Genomic DNA, 14878 nt, shown 5'->3' on the forward strand with positions numbered 1-14878 from the left:
GCTGAGAGATGAGCAGGGTTGGAGTGTGAGGAGAGGAGAGGCTGCAGGACCCACCTATAAGGAGACAGCCAGGGAGGAACAGAGGGAGGGGCCTCTACAGTTAACCTATCACCAAGCCAGGGAGGACCAGAGGGAGGGGCCTCTATATCTAAGCTTATCAGCTTCTGTAATGATGGACTTCTGATCAATTTAAATGACTGTGTTACGGATACAGGTATCCTGTGTGTGTGTATCCTGTATGTGTATTTCTTTTCTCTCCTTCTCCCCTCACAGGTGGCAATCATCATTCCCCAATCAGTCACCAATCAGTCGCTAATCAGAAGACACCTGCTCCTTTTCTCTTACCTTTTCACATTCCCTTTCCCTAGGTTTAAAACCCTGTCAGTTGTTTTCTCTGGAGCTCGATCTCTATGTCATGCAATCTCTCTAGATCGCTTGTGGTTTGCAACTACATGACACCCTGTGAGTATTGTTTTGTTATGGTGTTTGACTGTGTGTTTGATAGTGGGAAAAGGGGGAACCAAGACAAGTCGCCCATGGGCATACACTACCCGTAGGAATACTTTGTCTAAGAACACTAGTTAGAACTGGGTGCACCACCCGCTGTATTTTTGGTTAGTTAGTTAGCTGTATTGAAGTAGGCTAGACTAGGTTAGGGGTGTTTTTGGAAATTTGTTTATTTCCTTGGGTCCAGCTCAGCCCCTTTTCCTGCCCTCCTTTACCACGTGTTTAAAAATAAACCATGAGTGTTTGATGGTAATTTAGTTGTCTGTGGTTATTTCGTTCTCACTGTTACTTTTACACTACTATAATTTGCATGAGTTATGTTATGGGTCTCGTTACCATCCCCCCTAGACTGCCGGGCCAAAGGGATTCGTAACATACTGTAACTATTCAACTATCAAAAATATATATATTTTAGATTGGTATAAAAAAAACTATGGGATAATTTTGGTTACACTGAAAAGAGAAGTATTCAGTTTCATGTGAGTTGTGTTGGTTAGTTTACTGAAATCAGCATGTCATTATATAGATAATAACATTATAATATTATCTGGACCTGATACTGGGGTTCTGAACTAACAGTACATCACTAAATGACTGTTGATGTAATACGTCTCTACTGTAAACCAGGGGACTGACTATCATGGAGGTTATCTGATACATGGAGTCTTCTGTTAGGACTGAACCTTCTGGAATTCCACTTTATCATTCATGCTTTGTGACAACTAGGTGTAATTGTTAATGACAACATTCTAGTAAATGTGTGAAGGGTTTTGTGTAAAACACAAGCATGGAATGTTCTCCTACTGCAGACACACTGGTTCAGGATGACTTGACATTCAGTTAGTGTCTATATTCAGAACATCTGAAAGCAGAAGTGAGTGTGTTTGGTGAGGAGGTTTTTGTCATGGTGTATATCACTGTGATACGTGCTCTTTAACAGAGGCATCATATGTCTGACAGTAATACACTGCTGAGTCTGTCTCCTCCACATTACTGATTATAAACTGATAATCCTTATCAGACGTGGCTTTAGATGTGAAACGATCAGAGGAGAAACCAGAACCATATTCATTAGGAGAGGCATGAGTACGGTAAAACCTTAACACATACTGAGGAGCTCCTCCTGGAACCTGTTTATACCAGATTACATACTGACTTTCATCTTTGGTGATGTCACAGTGAAAGGTGGCAGTCCCCTTTGTACTGACAGTCAGTACTGAAGGTGTCTGTGTCACTGCTTTCTGGCAACTGACATCTGTGGGAATTAAATAAGACATTTAATCATACATGAATTAACAACTTTTAATGACTTTTTTTGATTCATGTTGAACATATAGTAAATTCCTTACATGTTAGAGCAGTGATGAGAGTGCAGAGTGTCCCCAGCATGTTGTCAGTGTGTGGTGTGAACGGCCCTTACTGTCCAGCTGAGAGATGAGCAGGGTTGGAGTTTGAGGAGAGGAGAGGCTGCAGGACCCACCTATAAGGAGACAGACAGGGAGGACCAGAGGGAGGGGCCTCTGCAATCAACCTACCACCAAGCCAGGGAGGACCAGAGGGAGGGGTCTCTACAGTTAACCTATCACCAAGCCAGGGAGGACCAGAGGGAGGGGCCTCTGCAATCAACCTACCACCAGCTACTTTCATTGTTGATTGTTATTAATATTTTTCATTGTTTTGCTCTGATTGGTCAAAGTAACCAGATTATATGAGAGACCAACTATTATTCTCATTGCTCTACATGAGATCCTGTCTTCTTCACTGACTCATATTCTACCTCCATCAAACCATGAATGGAGTTTATTATCCTATACTAGTTCTACACAAGACCAACATAATTATGAGGTACTCAGGATGTCTCCCTATTCCCTTTATAGTGCACTACTGTTGACCAGAACCCAATGGGCCTTTGTCAAAAGTAGTGCACTATAAATGGAAAAGAGTGCCATTTGGGACAAATTTTCAGTTTCAGTCCACTCCTCTGGTCACCTGCAGACCCCCCCTACCAACACCCGCTCCCCCCACAGAGTTCTGAGAGGAGATAAAATAACCTCTTAATTTGCATGAAGCTATAAATAAGGAGAGGAGGAGGGGAGGGGAAGCAGGTGTGTTCTGGGGGAGAAAGGGGGAGAAAGGGGAACAACACATCACTGCCTGTAACTCAGTGTCAGAGCTAGAACACGTCCCTGGTGAATGACTCTGATAACTAGAGATAGTAGATATGAAACTATCCGCTGGTCTTTGGGTGGGACTGAAACCAGTGGTCTACAGACAGCTGTTCCTGTTGTAAAGTACATGTAGATCTTTCCTTTCGTATGTCCTCCTCTGGTGGACGTTGATAGAACTGCAGACTCTATTCTGATCACTGATGCACGATGGGGTGAATCCTAACTTCCAATTAAGGTGAATCATTACTTAGTCATGCATTGATGCCAATGGGAGATTAAGTGAAAATGTGACTGAACTGCAAGTTAGGATTCACCCCAATGTGAACAAGACCAGACTGAGTGAGGGCACCACCGAGGACAGATGTGAGGAACCAGATGAGGACACAGAGAGAGAAAATGGAACAGGACAAGGGTTCATGAGGTCTAGAGGAAGGAGGGTCCCTAAACCTTAGTTAGACTGATTTAGTCTCAACTACATCACTACACTCCTCTCTGAACCAGTCCAACACAGAACTGAGCAGAGCTTTGTACTGACAACAGAGATACTGTACACTAACTTTCCATAACGTACTGACAACAGAGATACTGTACACTAACTTTCCATAACGTACTGACAACAGAGATACTGTACACTAACTTTCCATAACGTACTGACAACAGAGATACTGTACACTAACTTTCCATAACGTACTGACAACAGAGATACTGTACACTAACTTTCAATAACGTACTGACAACAGAGATACTGTACACTAACTTTCCATAACGTACTGACAACAGAGATACTGTACACTAACTTTCCATAACGTACTGAGAACAGAGATACTGTACACTAACTTTCAATAACGTACTGACAACAGAGATACTGTACACTAACTTTCCATAACGTACTGACAACAGAGATACTGTACACTAACTTTCCATAACGTACTGACAACAGAGATACTGTACACTAACTTTCCATAACGTACTGACAACAGAGATACTGTACACTAACTTTCAATAACGTACTGAGAACAGAGATACTGTACACTAACTTTCCATAACGTACTGACAACAGAGATACTGTACACTAACTTTCCATAACGTCATTTGTGATTGATTTGAAACTGCGTGATGGATTTAGTCTGGAAATGATTACAATGAAATACAACTATAATGAAATACAACTATAATGAAATACAACTATAATGAAGTACAACTATAATGAAATACAACTATAATGAAATACAACTATAATGAAATACAACTGTTTGAGCCACAAGGTGGAAGCATATTATAATATTATATCTCTTCTTTTTCCCCTGCTGGCAAAGATGTACGGAGAGAAAATATTAATGAGTAAAATGTTTTTGTACATTATAGTAAGACGTACGTTTATAACACTATTGAATATAAACTATGAATATATTGAATTTATCATGTTACTGTACTGTTGTTTTAATTCTTCATACAGTGAAAAGTACAAGCAAATATTGCCTGGGAAATAATCAAGTTTCCTTTTCAAATCAACTATTTTAAATAGATTATTAAATATATACTTTCAGAATGTTCTTATAATACAATCATATCATTCCAATGAAGGTTCTCAATAATGTGATGTTGTAATTTAAACCTCTGGTCCATCTCTGGTTATTCATTAACATTACAGTAAACCTGCTCTACATCCTGGATATCTAGATCAACTATTTCTGGATCTGGTCAAAAGAGAGCAGGCTGCTCTGTTTGAGTTCAGTTAAACTCCCCCTCATTTAGTGCTGCTAACACTGATGTTCATCAACATGCTCAAATACAAACACTTGTTCTTTAGAATGTTCTTTATTTAATATCCACAATACAGCAAAGCTCTAACTATTCCTCTATTATAAGTCAGCAAATCAATTAATTTCAAACTTATCATATAGCCTATGATATAAGTATTAGTAGCTATTTCTCTCTTTTTTGGAACAGAATGTATGCAGTATATATGCAAAGAAAAATTATAATTCTAACAATAACTTGAAAAGTGATGTAGAAAATCAAATGGACATTACAATGGTTCTCAGGCTATTCAGTGCTGCATTCAGACTTCTTGATGCCTTTCTCAGCGAACTTGGAGCCCGCGGTGACTTTACATGAGAACACTTTGTCCTGGTTCCATTCTGACGTGTCAACGGTCAGACAGCTGCTGAGTTGAAACGTCTTGTCGGCTTGCGGCACCGGGCCACTCGTAGCGATGCCGCCGGTGACCGGATTCCCTCCCGCTGTCCAGCTGACATCAGCGTAGCCCATGGCCATCTGACTGGCCAGACACACCAGGGTGACTTTGCTGGACTTCAACTCATCGCTGGACGGAGGATAGATGGTCAAGACAGGCGGAGGGAGGGTAGAGTCTGGACCAATGGAATGAGCAGAATAAATATTACACTAAATCATTTGATATGTTAGTAGAATGAAACAGGGTTGTGTGATTATACTGTAGAATAAAAAATATAACGTTTTCTCAAAGGCTACAAACAATTAACATTTTGGGCTCATAAACTAAAAGGCACTAAAACCATGTAATTCTATTGTTACATGTTACTCATATCTCTGTTTGTAGCTGGACTTATTTTTAAACTTTCTAAGTAACTCTCCATATGTGACTTTTCAGAGGTAAAGCAGATTTCTGTGCAAGTGGATAATGAGTTCAGATCTCTAAGTTTAAACATAATCAAGTAGTCAGATGTTCTGAATGAGGGATACAATCAAACATATATCCTACTACTAGTCAACCAGCAAACAGAGTTACCAACTGTAATGTAGTAGCCTGCAATGTAATGAAGCATGTAGCAACATTGTGTGTAACTACCATATACATGGTTTTATCATTATTTAATATAACGTGGGACCAACATTTTAAAGGTTCATACCACTTTATGTAGACTTCACATTCAAATCTACCTCTGAGTAAATATATTATTATTGTATGAGACATTATAAATGAGTAGTGTTGTCAAGTGACAGCAGTAACCTACATGGTCAAATAGTCCATCACGTTTTTTAAGTTTAAATGTGAAATCAACAACTACAGATATACTGTAGGCTATGAAGATGTCACATGGTGTCCATGACTCTTGATAATCAGTCTACAAAGTAGGTTATTTACACTAAATACATATGAAATAAGAATATAATGTTAAATATGTAACTCTATTAACTATTACGTATTACAAAAAACCTTGAATACAAAAATATAAGGTTAAAAGAAAGGGTACTCACCAGTAACAAAGAGCTTGGTTCCTTGTCCGAATACCACAGTGATTCAGTTTGTATACACAGCCGTACAAAAACCTCCTCACTCTCTCTACTGAGAGGACAGGAACTGAAACATCCCATTCAGACAGAGCTTCACTCTCTCTACTGAGAGGACAGGAACTGAAACATCCCATTCAGACAGAGCTTCACTCACTCTACTGAGAGGACAGGAACTGAAACATCCCATTCAGACAGAGCTTCACTCTCTCTACTGAGAGGACAGGAACTGAAACATCCCATTCAGACAGAGCTTCACTCTCTCTACTGAGAGGACAGGAACTGAAACATCCCATTCAGACAGAGCTTCACTCTCTCTACTGAGAGGACAGGAACTGAAACATCCCATTCAGACAGAGCTTCACTCGCTCTACTGAGAGGACAGGAACTGAAACATCCCATTCAGACAGAGCTTCACTCTCTCTACTGAGAGGACAGGAACTGAAACATCCCATTCAGACAGAGCTTCACTCTCTCTACTGAGAGGACAGGAACTGAAACATCCCATTCAGACAGAGCTTCACTCTCTCTACTGAGAGGACAGGAACTGAAACATCCCATTCAGACAGAGCTTCACTCTCTCTACTGAGAGGACAGGAACTGAAACATCCCATTCAGACAGAGCTTCACTCTCTCTACTGAGAGGACAGGAACTGAAACATCCCATTCAGACAGAGCTTCACTCTCTCTACTGAGAGGACAGGAACTGAAACATCCCATTCAGACAGAGCTTCACTCTCTCTACTGAGAGGACAGGAACTGAAACATCCCATTCAGACAGAGCTTCACTCTCACTACAAACATCTCTTGTTTTTCTAGAGTTCCTCTCTATGAAGTAACAGTATATAGTATAGCATCATATTCTGCTGTTGGTGTCTGGTCCTTTTGAATCCATCAGTTAAAGCACTATCCATATGATGCAGTATTGACCTGAGGATGATGATGATGATGATGATGATGATGATGGTGGTGGTGGTGATGATGATGGTGATGATGATGGTGATGATGATGATGATGATGATGATGATGGTGGTGGTGGTGATGATGGTGATGATGATGGTGATGATGATGATGATGATGGTGGTGGTGGTGGTGGTGATGATGATGGTGATGATGATGATGATGATGATGATGATGATCACAACAAGAGAAACAACATCAGTTTCCTTTCAGACAATGTCTTCTTATAATCTTTTTGACATGTAGGAATGAATGGTTCTTCCATTTCCAGATCTCCCATTGTGTCATGTATATATTGTTATAATAATCACTGACCAACTGCTGTTTCTTAGAGTTCACCCCTCTACCACGCATGAAGCAGAAGTGAGTGTATTTGGTGAGGAGGTTTTTGTCATGGTGTATATCACTGTGATACGAGAGTCATTTTGAGTCTGACAGTAATACACTGCTGAGTCTGTCTCCTCCACATTGTTAATAATCAAACAATAATCCGAATTAGACTGATGATTAAATGTGAATTTAGGAGAGGAGAAACCAGAACCATATTCTACAGAGCTCCAACCAGTGTGGTACCACCTTAACATGTACTGAGGGACTCCTACTGGAACCTGTTAATACCAACCAGTAATATTATCAACAGTCCCCAGGTTACAGTCCATAGTGGCCGTCTCTATTATCAACAGTCTCCAGGTTACAGTCCATAATGGCCGTCTCTATTATCAACAGTCCCCAGGTTACAGTCCAGAGTGGTCGTCTCTATTATCAACAGTCCACAGGTTACAGTCCATAGTGGCCGTCTCTACTATCAACAGTCTCCAGGTTACAGTCCATAATGGCCGTCTCTACTATCAACAGTCCCCAGGTTACAGTCCAGAGTGGCCGTCTCTATTATCAACAGTCCCCAGGTTACAGTCCAGAGTGGCCGTCTCTACTATCAACAGTCACCAGGTTACAGTCCAGAGTGTCCGTCTCTATTATCAACAGTCTCCAGGTTACAGTCCAGAGTGGCCGTCTCTACTATCAACAGTCACCAGGTTACAGTCCATAGTGTCCGTCTCTATTATCAACAGTCCCCAGGTTACAGTCCAGAGTGGTCGTCTCTATTATCAACAGTCCCCAGGTTACAGTCCATAGTGGTCGTCTCTATTATCAACAGTCCCCAGGTTACAGTCCATAGTGGTCGTCTCTATTATCAACAGTCCCCAGGTTACAGTCCAGAGTGTCCGTCTCTATTATCAACAGTCCCCAGGTTACAGTCCAGAGTGTCCGTCTCTATTATCAACAGACCCCAGGTTACAGTCCAGAGTGGCCGTCTCTTATCAACAGTCCCCAGGTTACAGTCCAGAGTGGCCGTCTCTACTATCAACAGTCCCCAGGTTACAATCCAGAGAGGCCGTCTCTATTATCAACAGTCCACAGTTTACAGTCCAGAGTGGCCGTCTCTACTATCAACAGTCCCCAGGTTACAGTCCAGAGTGTCCGTCTCTACTATCAACAGTCCCCAGGTTACAGTCCAGAGTGGCCGTCTCTATTATCAACAGTCCACAGTTTACAGTCCAGAGTGGCCGTCTCTACTATCAACAGTCCCCAGGTTACAGTCCAGAGTGTCCGTCTCTATTATCAACAGTCCCCAGGTTACAGTCCAGAGTGGCCGTCTCTATTATCAACAGTCCCCAGGTTACAGTCCAGAGTGTCCGTCTCTATTATCAACAGTCCCCAGGTTACAGTCCAGTGGCCGTCTCTATTATCAACAGTCCCCAGGTTACAGTCCAGAGTGGCCGTCTCTATTATCAACAGTCCCCAGGTTACAGTCCAGAGTGGCCGTCTCTACTATCAACAGTCTCCAGGTTACAGTCCATAATGGCCGTCTCTACTATCAACAGTCCCCAGGTTACAGTCCAGAGTGGCCGTCTCTATTATCAACAGTCCCCAGGTTACAGTCCAGAGTGGCCGTCTCTACTATCAACAGTCACCAGGTTACAGTCCAGAGTGTCCGTCTCTATTATCAACAGTCTCCAGGTTACAGTCCAGAGTGGCCGTCTCTACTATCAACAGTCACCAGGTTACAGTCCATAGTGTCCGTCTCTATTATCAACAGTCCCCAGGTTACAGTCCATAGTGGTCGTCTCTATTATCAACAGTCCCCAGGTTACAGTCCATAGTGGTCGTCTCTATTATCAACAGTCCCCAGGTTACAGTCCATAGTGGTCGTCTCTATTATCAACAGTCCCCAGGTTACAGTCCAGAGTGTCCGTCTCTATTATCAACAGTCCCCAGGTTACAGTCCAGAGTGTCCGTCTCTATTATCAACAGACCCCAGGTTACAGTCCAGAGTGGCCGTCTCTTATCAACAGTCCCCAGGTTACAGTCCAGAGTGGCCGTCTCTACTATCAACAGTCCCCAGGTTACAATCCAGAGTGTCCATCTCTATTATCAACAGTCCCCAGGTTACAATCCAGAGAGGCCGTCTCTATTATCAACAGTCCACAGTTTACAGTCCAGAGTGGCCGTCTCTACTATCAACAGTCCCCAGGTTACAGTCCAGAGTGTCCGTCTCTACTATCAACAGTCCCCAGGTTACAGTCCAGAGTGGCCGTCTCTATTATCAACAGTCCACAGTTTACAGTCCAGAGTGGCCGTCTCTACTATCAACAGTCCCCAGGTTACAGTCCAGAGTGTCCGTCTCTATTATCAACAGTCCCCAGGTTACAGTCCAGAGTGGCCGTCTCTATTATCAACAGTCCCCAGGTTACAGTCCAGAGTGTCCGTCTCTATTATCAACAGTCCCCAGGTTACAGTCCAGAGTGGCCGTCTCTATTATCAACAGTCCCCAGGTTACAGTCCAGAGTGGCCGTCTCTATTATCAACAGTCCCCAGGTTACAGTCCAGAGTGGCCGTCTCTATTATCAACAGTCTCCAGGTTACAGTCCAGAGTGGCCGTCTCTACTATCAACAGTCCCCAGGTTACAGTCCAGAGTGTCCGTCTCTATTATCAACAGTCTCCAGGTTACAGTCCAGAGTGGCCGTCTCTATTATCAACAGTCCCCAGGTTACAGTCCAGAGTGGCCGTCTCTATTATCAACAGTCTCCAGGTTACAGTCCAGAGTGGCCGTCTCTTATCAACAGTCACCAGGTTACAGTCCAGAGTGGCCGTCTCTATTATCAACAGTCCCCAGGTTACAGTCCAGTGGCCGTCTCTACTATCAACAGTCCCCCGGTTACAGTCCAGAGTGGCCGTCTCTATTATCAACAGTCCCCAGGTTACAGTCCAGAGTGGCCGTCTCTATTATCAACAGTCCCCAGGTTACAGTCCAGAGTGGCCGTCTCTATTATCAACAGTCCCCAGTTTACAGTCCAGAGTGGCCGTCTCTATTATCAACAGTCCCCAGGTTACAGTCCAGAGTGGCCGTCTCTATTATCAACAGACCCCAGGTTACAGTCCATAGTGGCCGTCTCTATTATCAACAGTCCCCAGGTTACAGTCCAGAGTGTCCGTCTCTATCATCAACAGTCCCCAGGTTACAGTCCATAGTGGCCGTCTCTATTATCAACAGTCCCCAGGTTACAGTCCATAGAGTCCGTCTCTGTTATCAACAGTCCCCAGGTTACAGTCCAGTGTATCCGTCTCTATTATCAACAGTCCCCAGGTTACAGTCCAGAGTGGTCGTCTCTACTATCAACAGTCCCCAGGTTACAGTCCAGAGTGGCCGTCTCTATTATCAACAGTCCCCAGGTTACAGTCCAGAGTAGCCTTCTCTCCTTTCCTCACTGTCACAGCAGGAGGCTTCTGTGTCACCACAGTCACACCACTGACACCTGGGAAATAAGATGACATGTAGTAAAGAGAAACATACAGACTCATTAATAATAAAACAGGAAGTAAAACCTCCAGGAAGTCAGACTCCTTACATGTTAGAGCAGTGATGAGAGTGCAGAGTGTCCCCAGCATGTTGTCAGTGTGTGGTGTGAACGACCCTTACTGTCCAGCTGAGAGATGAGCAGGGTTGGAGTGTGAGGAGAGGAGAGGCTGCAGAACCCACCTATAAGGAGACAGCCAGGGAGGACCAGAGGGAGGGGCCTCTGTAGTTAACCTATCACCAAGCCAGGGAGGACCAGAGGGAGGGGCCTCTATCTCACCCTATCAGCTTCTGTATGATGGACTTTTAATCAATTTAAATTATTGTAACTATTCAACTATCAAAAATATATATATTTTATATTGGACTAACAAAAACCATATGGGATCATTTTGGTTATACTGAAAGGAGCAGTATTTAGTTTCATGTGAGTTGTGTTGGTTAGTTTACTGAAATCAGCATGTCATAATATAGATAATAACATTATAATATTATCTGGACCTGATAGTGGGGTTCTGAACTAACAGTACATCACTAAATGACTGTTGATGTAATATGTCTCTACTGTAAACCAGGGGACTGACTATCATGGAGGTTGTCTGATACATGGAGTCTTCTGTTAGGACTGAACCTTCTGGAATATCACTTTATCATTCATGCTTTGTGACAACTAGGTGTAATTGTTAATGACAACATTCTAGTAAATGTGTGAAGGGTTTTGTGTAAAACACAAGCATGGAATGTTCTCCTACTGCAGACATACTGGTTCAGGATGACTTGACATTCAGTTAGTGTCTATATTCAGAACATCTGAAAGCAGAAGTGAGTGTGTTTGGTGAGGAGGTTTTTGTCATGGTGTATATCACTGTGATACAGCCTCTTCAACAGAGTCGTCCCATGTCTGACAGTAATACACTGCTGAGTCTGTCTCCTCCACATTACTGATTATAAACTGATAATCCTTATCAGACGTGGCTTTAGATGTGAAACGATCAGAGGAGAAACCAGATCCATATTCATCAGGAGAGTCATTTGTATAGTAATAACCTAACACATACTGAGGAGCTCCTCCTGGAACCTGTTTATACCAGCTTACGTAATTGCCTTCATCTTTGGTAATGTCACAGTAAAAAGTGGCAGTCCCCTTTGTACTGACAGTCAGTACTGAAGGTGTCTGTGTCACTGCTTTCTGGCAACTGACATCTGTGGGAATGAAATACAATTTAGGACATTTCATCATACATGAATTAACAACTTCTAATGGCTTTTTGTGATTCATGTTGAACATATAGTAAATTCCTTACATGTTAGAGCAGTGATGAGAGTGCAGAGTGTCCCCAGCATGTTGTCAGTGTGTGGTGTGAACGGCCCTTACTGTCCAGCTGAGAGATGAGCAGGGTTGAAGTGTGAGGAGAGGAGAGGCTGCAGGACCCACCTATAAGGAGACAGACAGGGAAGAACAGAGGGAGGGGCCTCTAAAGTTAACCAATCACCAGCTATTCTCATTGCTCTACATGAGGCCCTGTCTTCTTCACTGACTCCTATTCTACCTCCATCAAACCATAACTGGAGTTTAATATCCTATACTAGTTCTTCACAAGACTAACATAATGATGAGGTATCTAATCTCCTACCTCCATCAAACAATGAATGGAGTTTATTATCCTATACTAGTTCTACACAAGACCAACATAATTATGAGGTACTCAGGATGTCTCCCTATTCCCTTTATAGTGCACTACTGTTGACCAGAACCCAATGGGCCTTTGTCAAAAGTAGTGCACTATAAAGGGAACATAGTGCCATTTGGGACACATTTTCAGTTTCAGTCCACTCCTCTGGTCACCTGCAGACCCCCCCACCACCCCCTTCCCCCACACAGTTCTGAGATGAGATAAAATAAACTCTTCATTTACATGAAGCTATAAATAAGGAGAGGAGGAGGGGAGGGGAAGCAGGTGTGTGCTGGGGGAGAAGGGGAACAACACATCACTGCCTGTAACTCAGTGTCAGATCTACAACACGTCCCTGGTGAATGACTCTGATAACTAGAGATAGTAGATATGAAACTATCAGCTGGTCTTTGGGTGGGACTGAAACCAGTGGTCTACAGACAGCTGTTCCTGTTGTAAAGTACATGTAGATCTTTCCTCAGTCATTATTGGTGGTCGTATGTCCTCCTCTGGTGGACGTTGATAGAACTGCAGACTCTATTCTGATCACTGATGCACGATGGGGTGAATCCTAACTTCCAATTAAGGTGAATCTTTACTTAGTCATGCATTGATGCCAATGGGAGACTAAGTGAAAATGTGACTGAACTGCAAGTTAGGATTCGCCCCAATGTGAACAAGACCAGACTGAGTGAGGGCACCACCGAGGACAGATGTGAGGAACCAGATGAGGACACAGAGAGAGAAAATGGAACAGGACAAGGGTTCATGAGGACCAGAGGAGGGAGGGTCCCTAAACCTTAGTTAGACAGATATAGTCTCTCTCTACTACACCCATCCACTAGTACTAGAGGAAGAAGGGTCCCTAAACCTTAGTTAGACTGATATAGTCTCTCTACTACTACACCCATCCACTAGTACTAGAGGAAGGAGGGTCCCTAAACCTTAGTTAGACAGATATAGTCTCTCTCTACTACACCCATCCACTAGTACTAGAGGAAGGAGGGTCCCTAAACCTAAGTTAGACTGATATAGTCTTTCTACTACACCCATCCACTAGCACTAGAGGAAGGAGGGTCCCTAAACCTTAGTTAGACTGATATAGTCTCTCTACTACACCCATCCACTAGTACTAGAGGAAGGAGGGTCCCTAAACCTTAGTTAGACTGATTTAGTCTCTCTACTACACCCATCCACTAGTACTAGAGGAAGGAGGATCCCTAAACCTTAGTTAGACTGATATAGTCTCTCTACTACTACACCCATCCACTAGTACTAGAGGAAGGAGGATCCCTAAACCTTAGTTAGACAGATATAGTCTCTCTCTACTACACCCATCCACTAGTACTAGAGGAAGGAGGATCCCTAAACCTTAGTTAGACAGATATAGTCTCTCTACTACTACACCCATCCACTAGTACTAGAGGAAGGAGGGTCCCTAAACCTTAGTTAGACATATATAGTCTCTCTACTACTACACCCATCCACTAGTACTAGAGGAAGGAGGGTCCCTAAACCTTAGTTAGACAGATATAGTCTCTCTCTACTACTACACCCATCCACTAGTACTAGAGGAAGGAGGGTCCCTAAACCTTAGTTAGACTGATATAGTCTCTCTACTACTACACCCATCCACTAGTACTAGAGGAAGGAGGGTCCCTAAACCTTAGTTAGACAGATATAGTCTCTCTACTACACCCATCCACTAGTACTAGAGGAAGGAGGGTCCCTAAACCTTAGTTAGACAGATATATTCTCTCTACTACTACACCCATCCACTAGTACTAGAGGAAGGAGGGTCCCTAAACCTTAGTTAGACAGATATATTCTCTCTACTACTACACCCATCCACTAGTACTAGAGGAAGGAGGGTCCCTAAACCTTAGTTAGACTGATATAGTCTCTCTACTACTACACCCATCCACTAGTACTAGAGGAAGAAGGGTCCCTAAACCTTAGTTAGACTGATATAGTCTCTCTACTACTACACCCATCCACTAGTACTAGAGGAAGGAGGGTCCCTAAACCTTAGTTAGACAGATATAGTCTCTCTACTACTACACCCATTCACTAGTACTAGAGGAAGGAGGGTCCCTAAACCTTAGTTAGACAGATATAGTCTCTCTACTACTACACCCATCCACTAGTACTAGAGGAAGGAGTGTCCCTAAACCTTAGTTAGACAGATATAGTCTCTCTCTACTACACCCATCCACTAGTACTAGAGGAAGGAGGGTCCCTAAACCTTGGTTAGACAGATATAGTCTCTCTCTACTACACCCATCCACTAGTACTAGAGGAAGGAGGGTCCCTAAACCTTAGTTAGACTGATTTAGTCTCAACTACATCACTACACTCCTCTCTGAACCAGTCCAACACAGAACTGAGGAGAGATTTGTACTGACAACAGAGATACTGTACAGTAACTTTCCATAACGTC

The 14878-nt window shown here is 42.9% G+C and overlaps 1 protein-coding gene across 1 annotated transcript; it reads right to left on the reverse strand.

Moving 5' to 3' along the window:
- Positions 1 to 4495: 4495 nt before the first annotated feature.
- On the reverse strand, positions 4496 to 12170 carry LOC120043755 (immunoglobulin lambda-1 light chain-like). The gene is made up of 4 exons (XM_038988318.1): positions 12070 to 12170; positions 11638 to 11968; positions 5916 to 5953; positions 4496 to 5047 (listed from the first exon to the last, which is right to left on the reverse strand). Exons 1-4 carry the CDS (start codon positions 12107 to 12109, stop codon positions 4722 to 4724), a joined length of 735 nt encoding a protein of 244 aa, XP_038844246.1. The 5' UTR covers positions 12110 to 12170; the 3' UTR covers positions 4496 to 4721.
- Between the last annotated feature and the right edge of the window lie 2708 nt (positions 12171 to 14878).

This window comes from Salvelinus namaycush, chromosome 3 (assembly GCF_016432855.1).
Source record: "Salvelinus namaycush isolate Seneca chromosome 3, SaNama_1.0, whole genome shotgun sequence".
Taxonomy (NCBI): domain Eukaryota; kingdom Metazoa; phylum Chordata; class Actinopteri; order Salmoniformes; family Salmonidae; genus Salvelinus; species Salvelinus namaycush.

Coding starts and splice junctions, on each gene's coding strand:
- LOC120043755 (XM_038988318.1), bottom strand. CDS start 12,109: ATGCTGGGGACACTCTGCACTCTCATCACTGCTCTAACAT. Junction 5,954..11,637: donor GACTCTGTTGAAGAGGCTGT/ATCACAGTGATA, acceptor AAACTGAATCAC/TGTGGTATTCGGACAAGGAA. Junction 5,048..5,915: donor AACCAAGCTCTTTGTTACTG/GTGAGTACCCTT, acceptor CCATTGGTCCAG/ACTCTACCCTCCCTCCGCCT.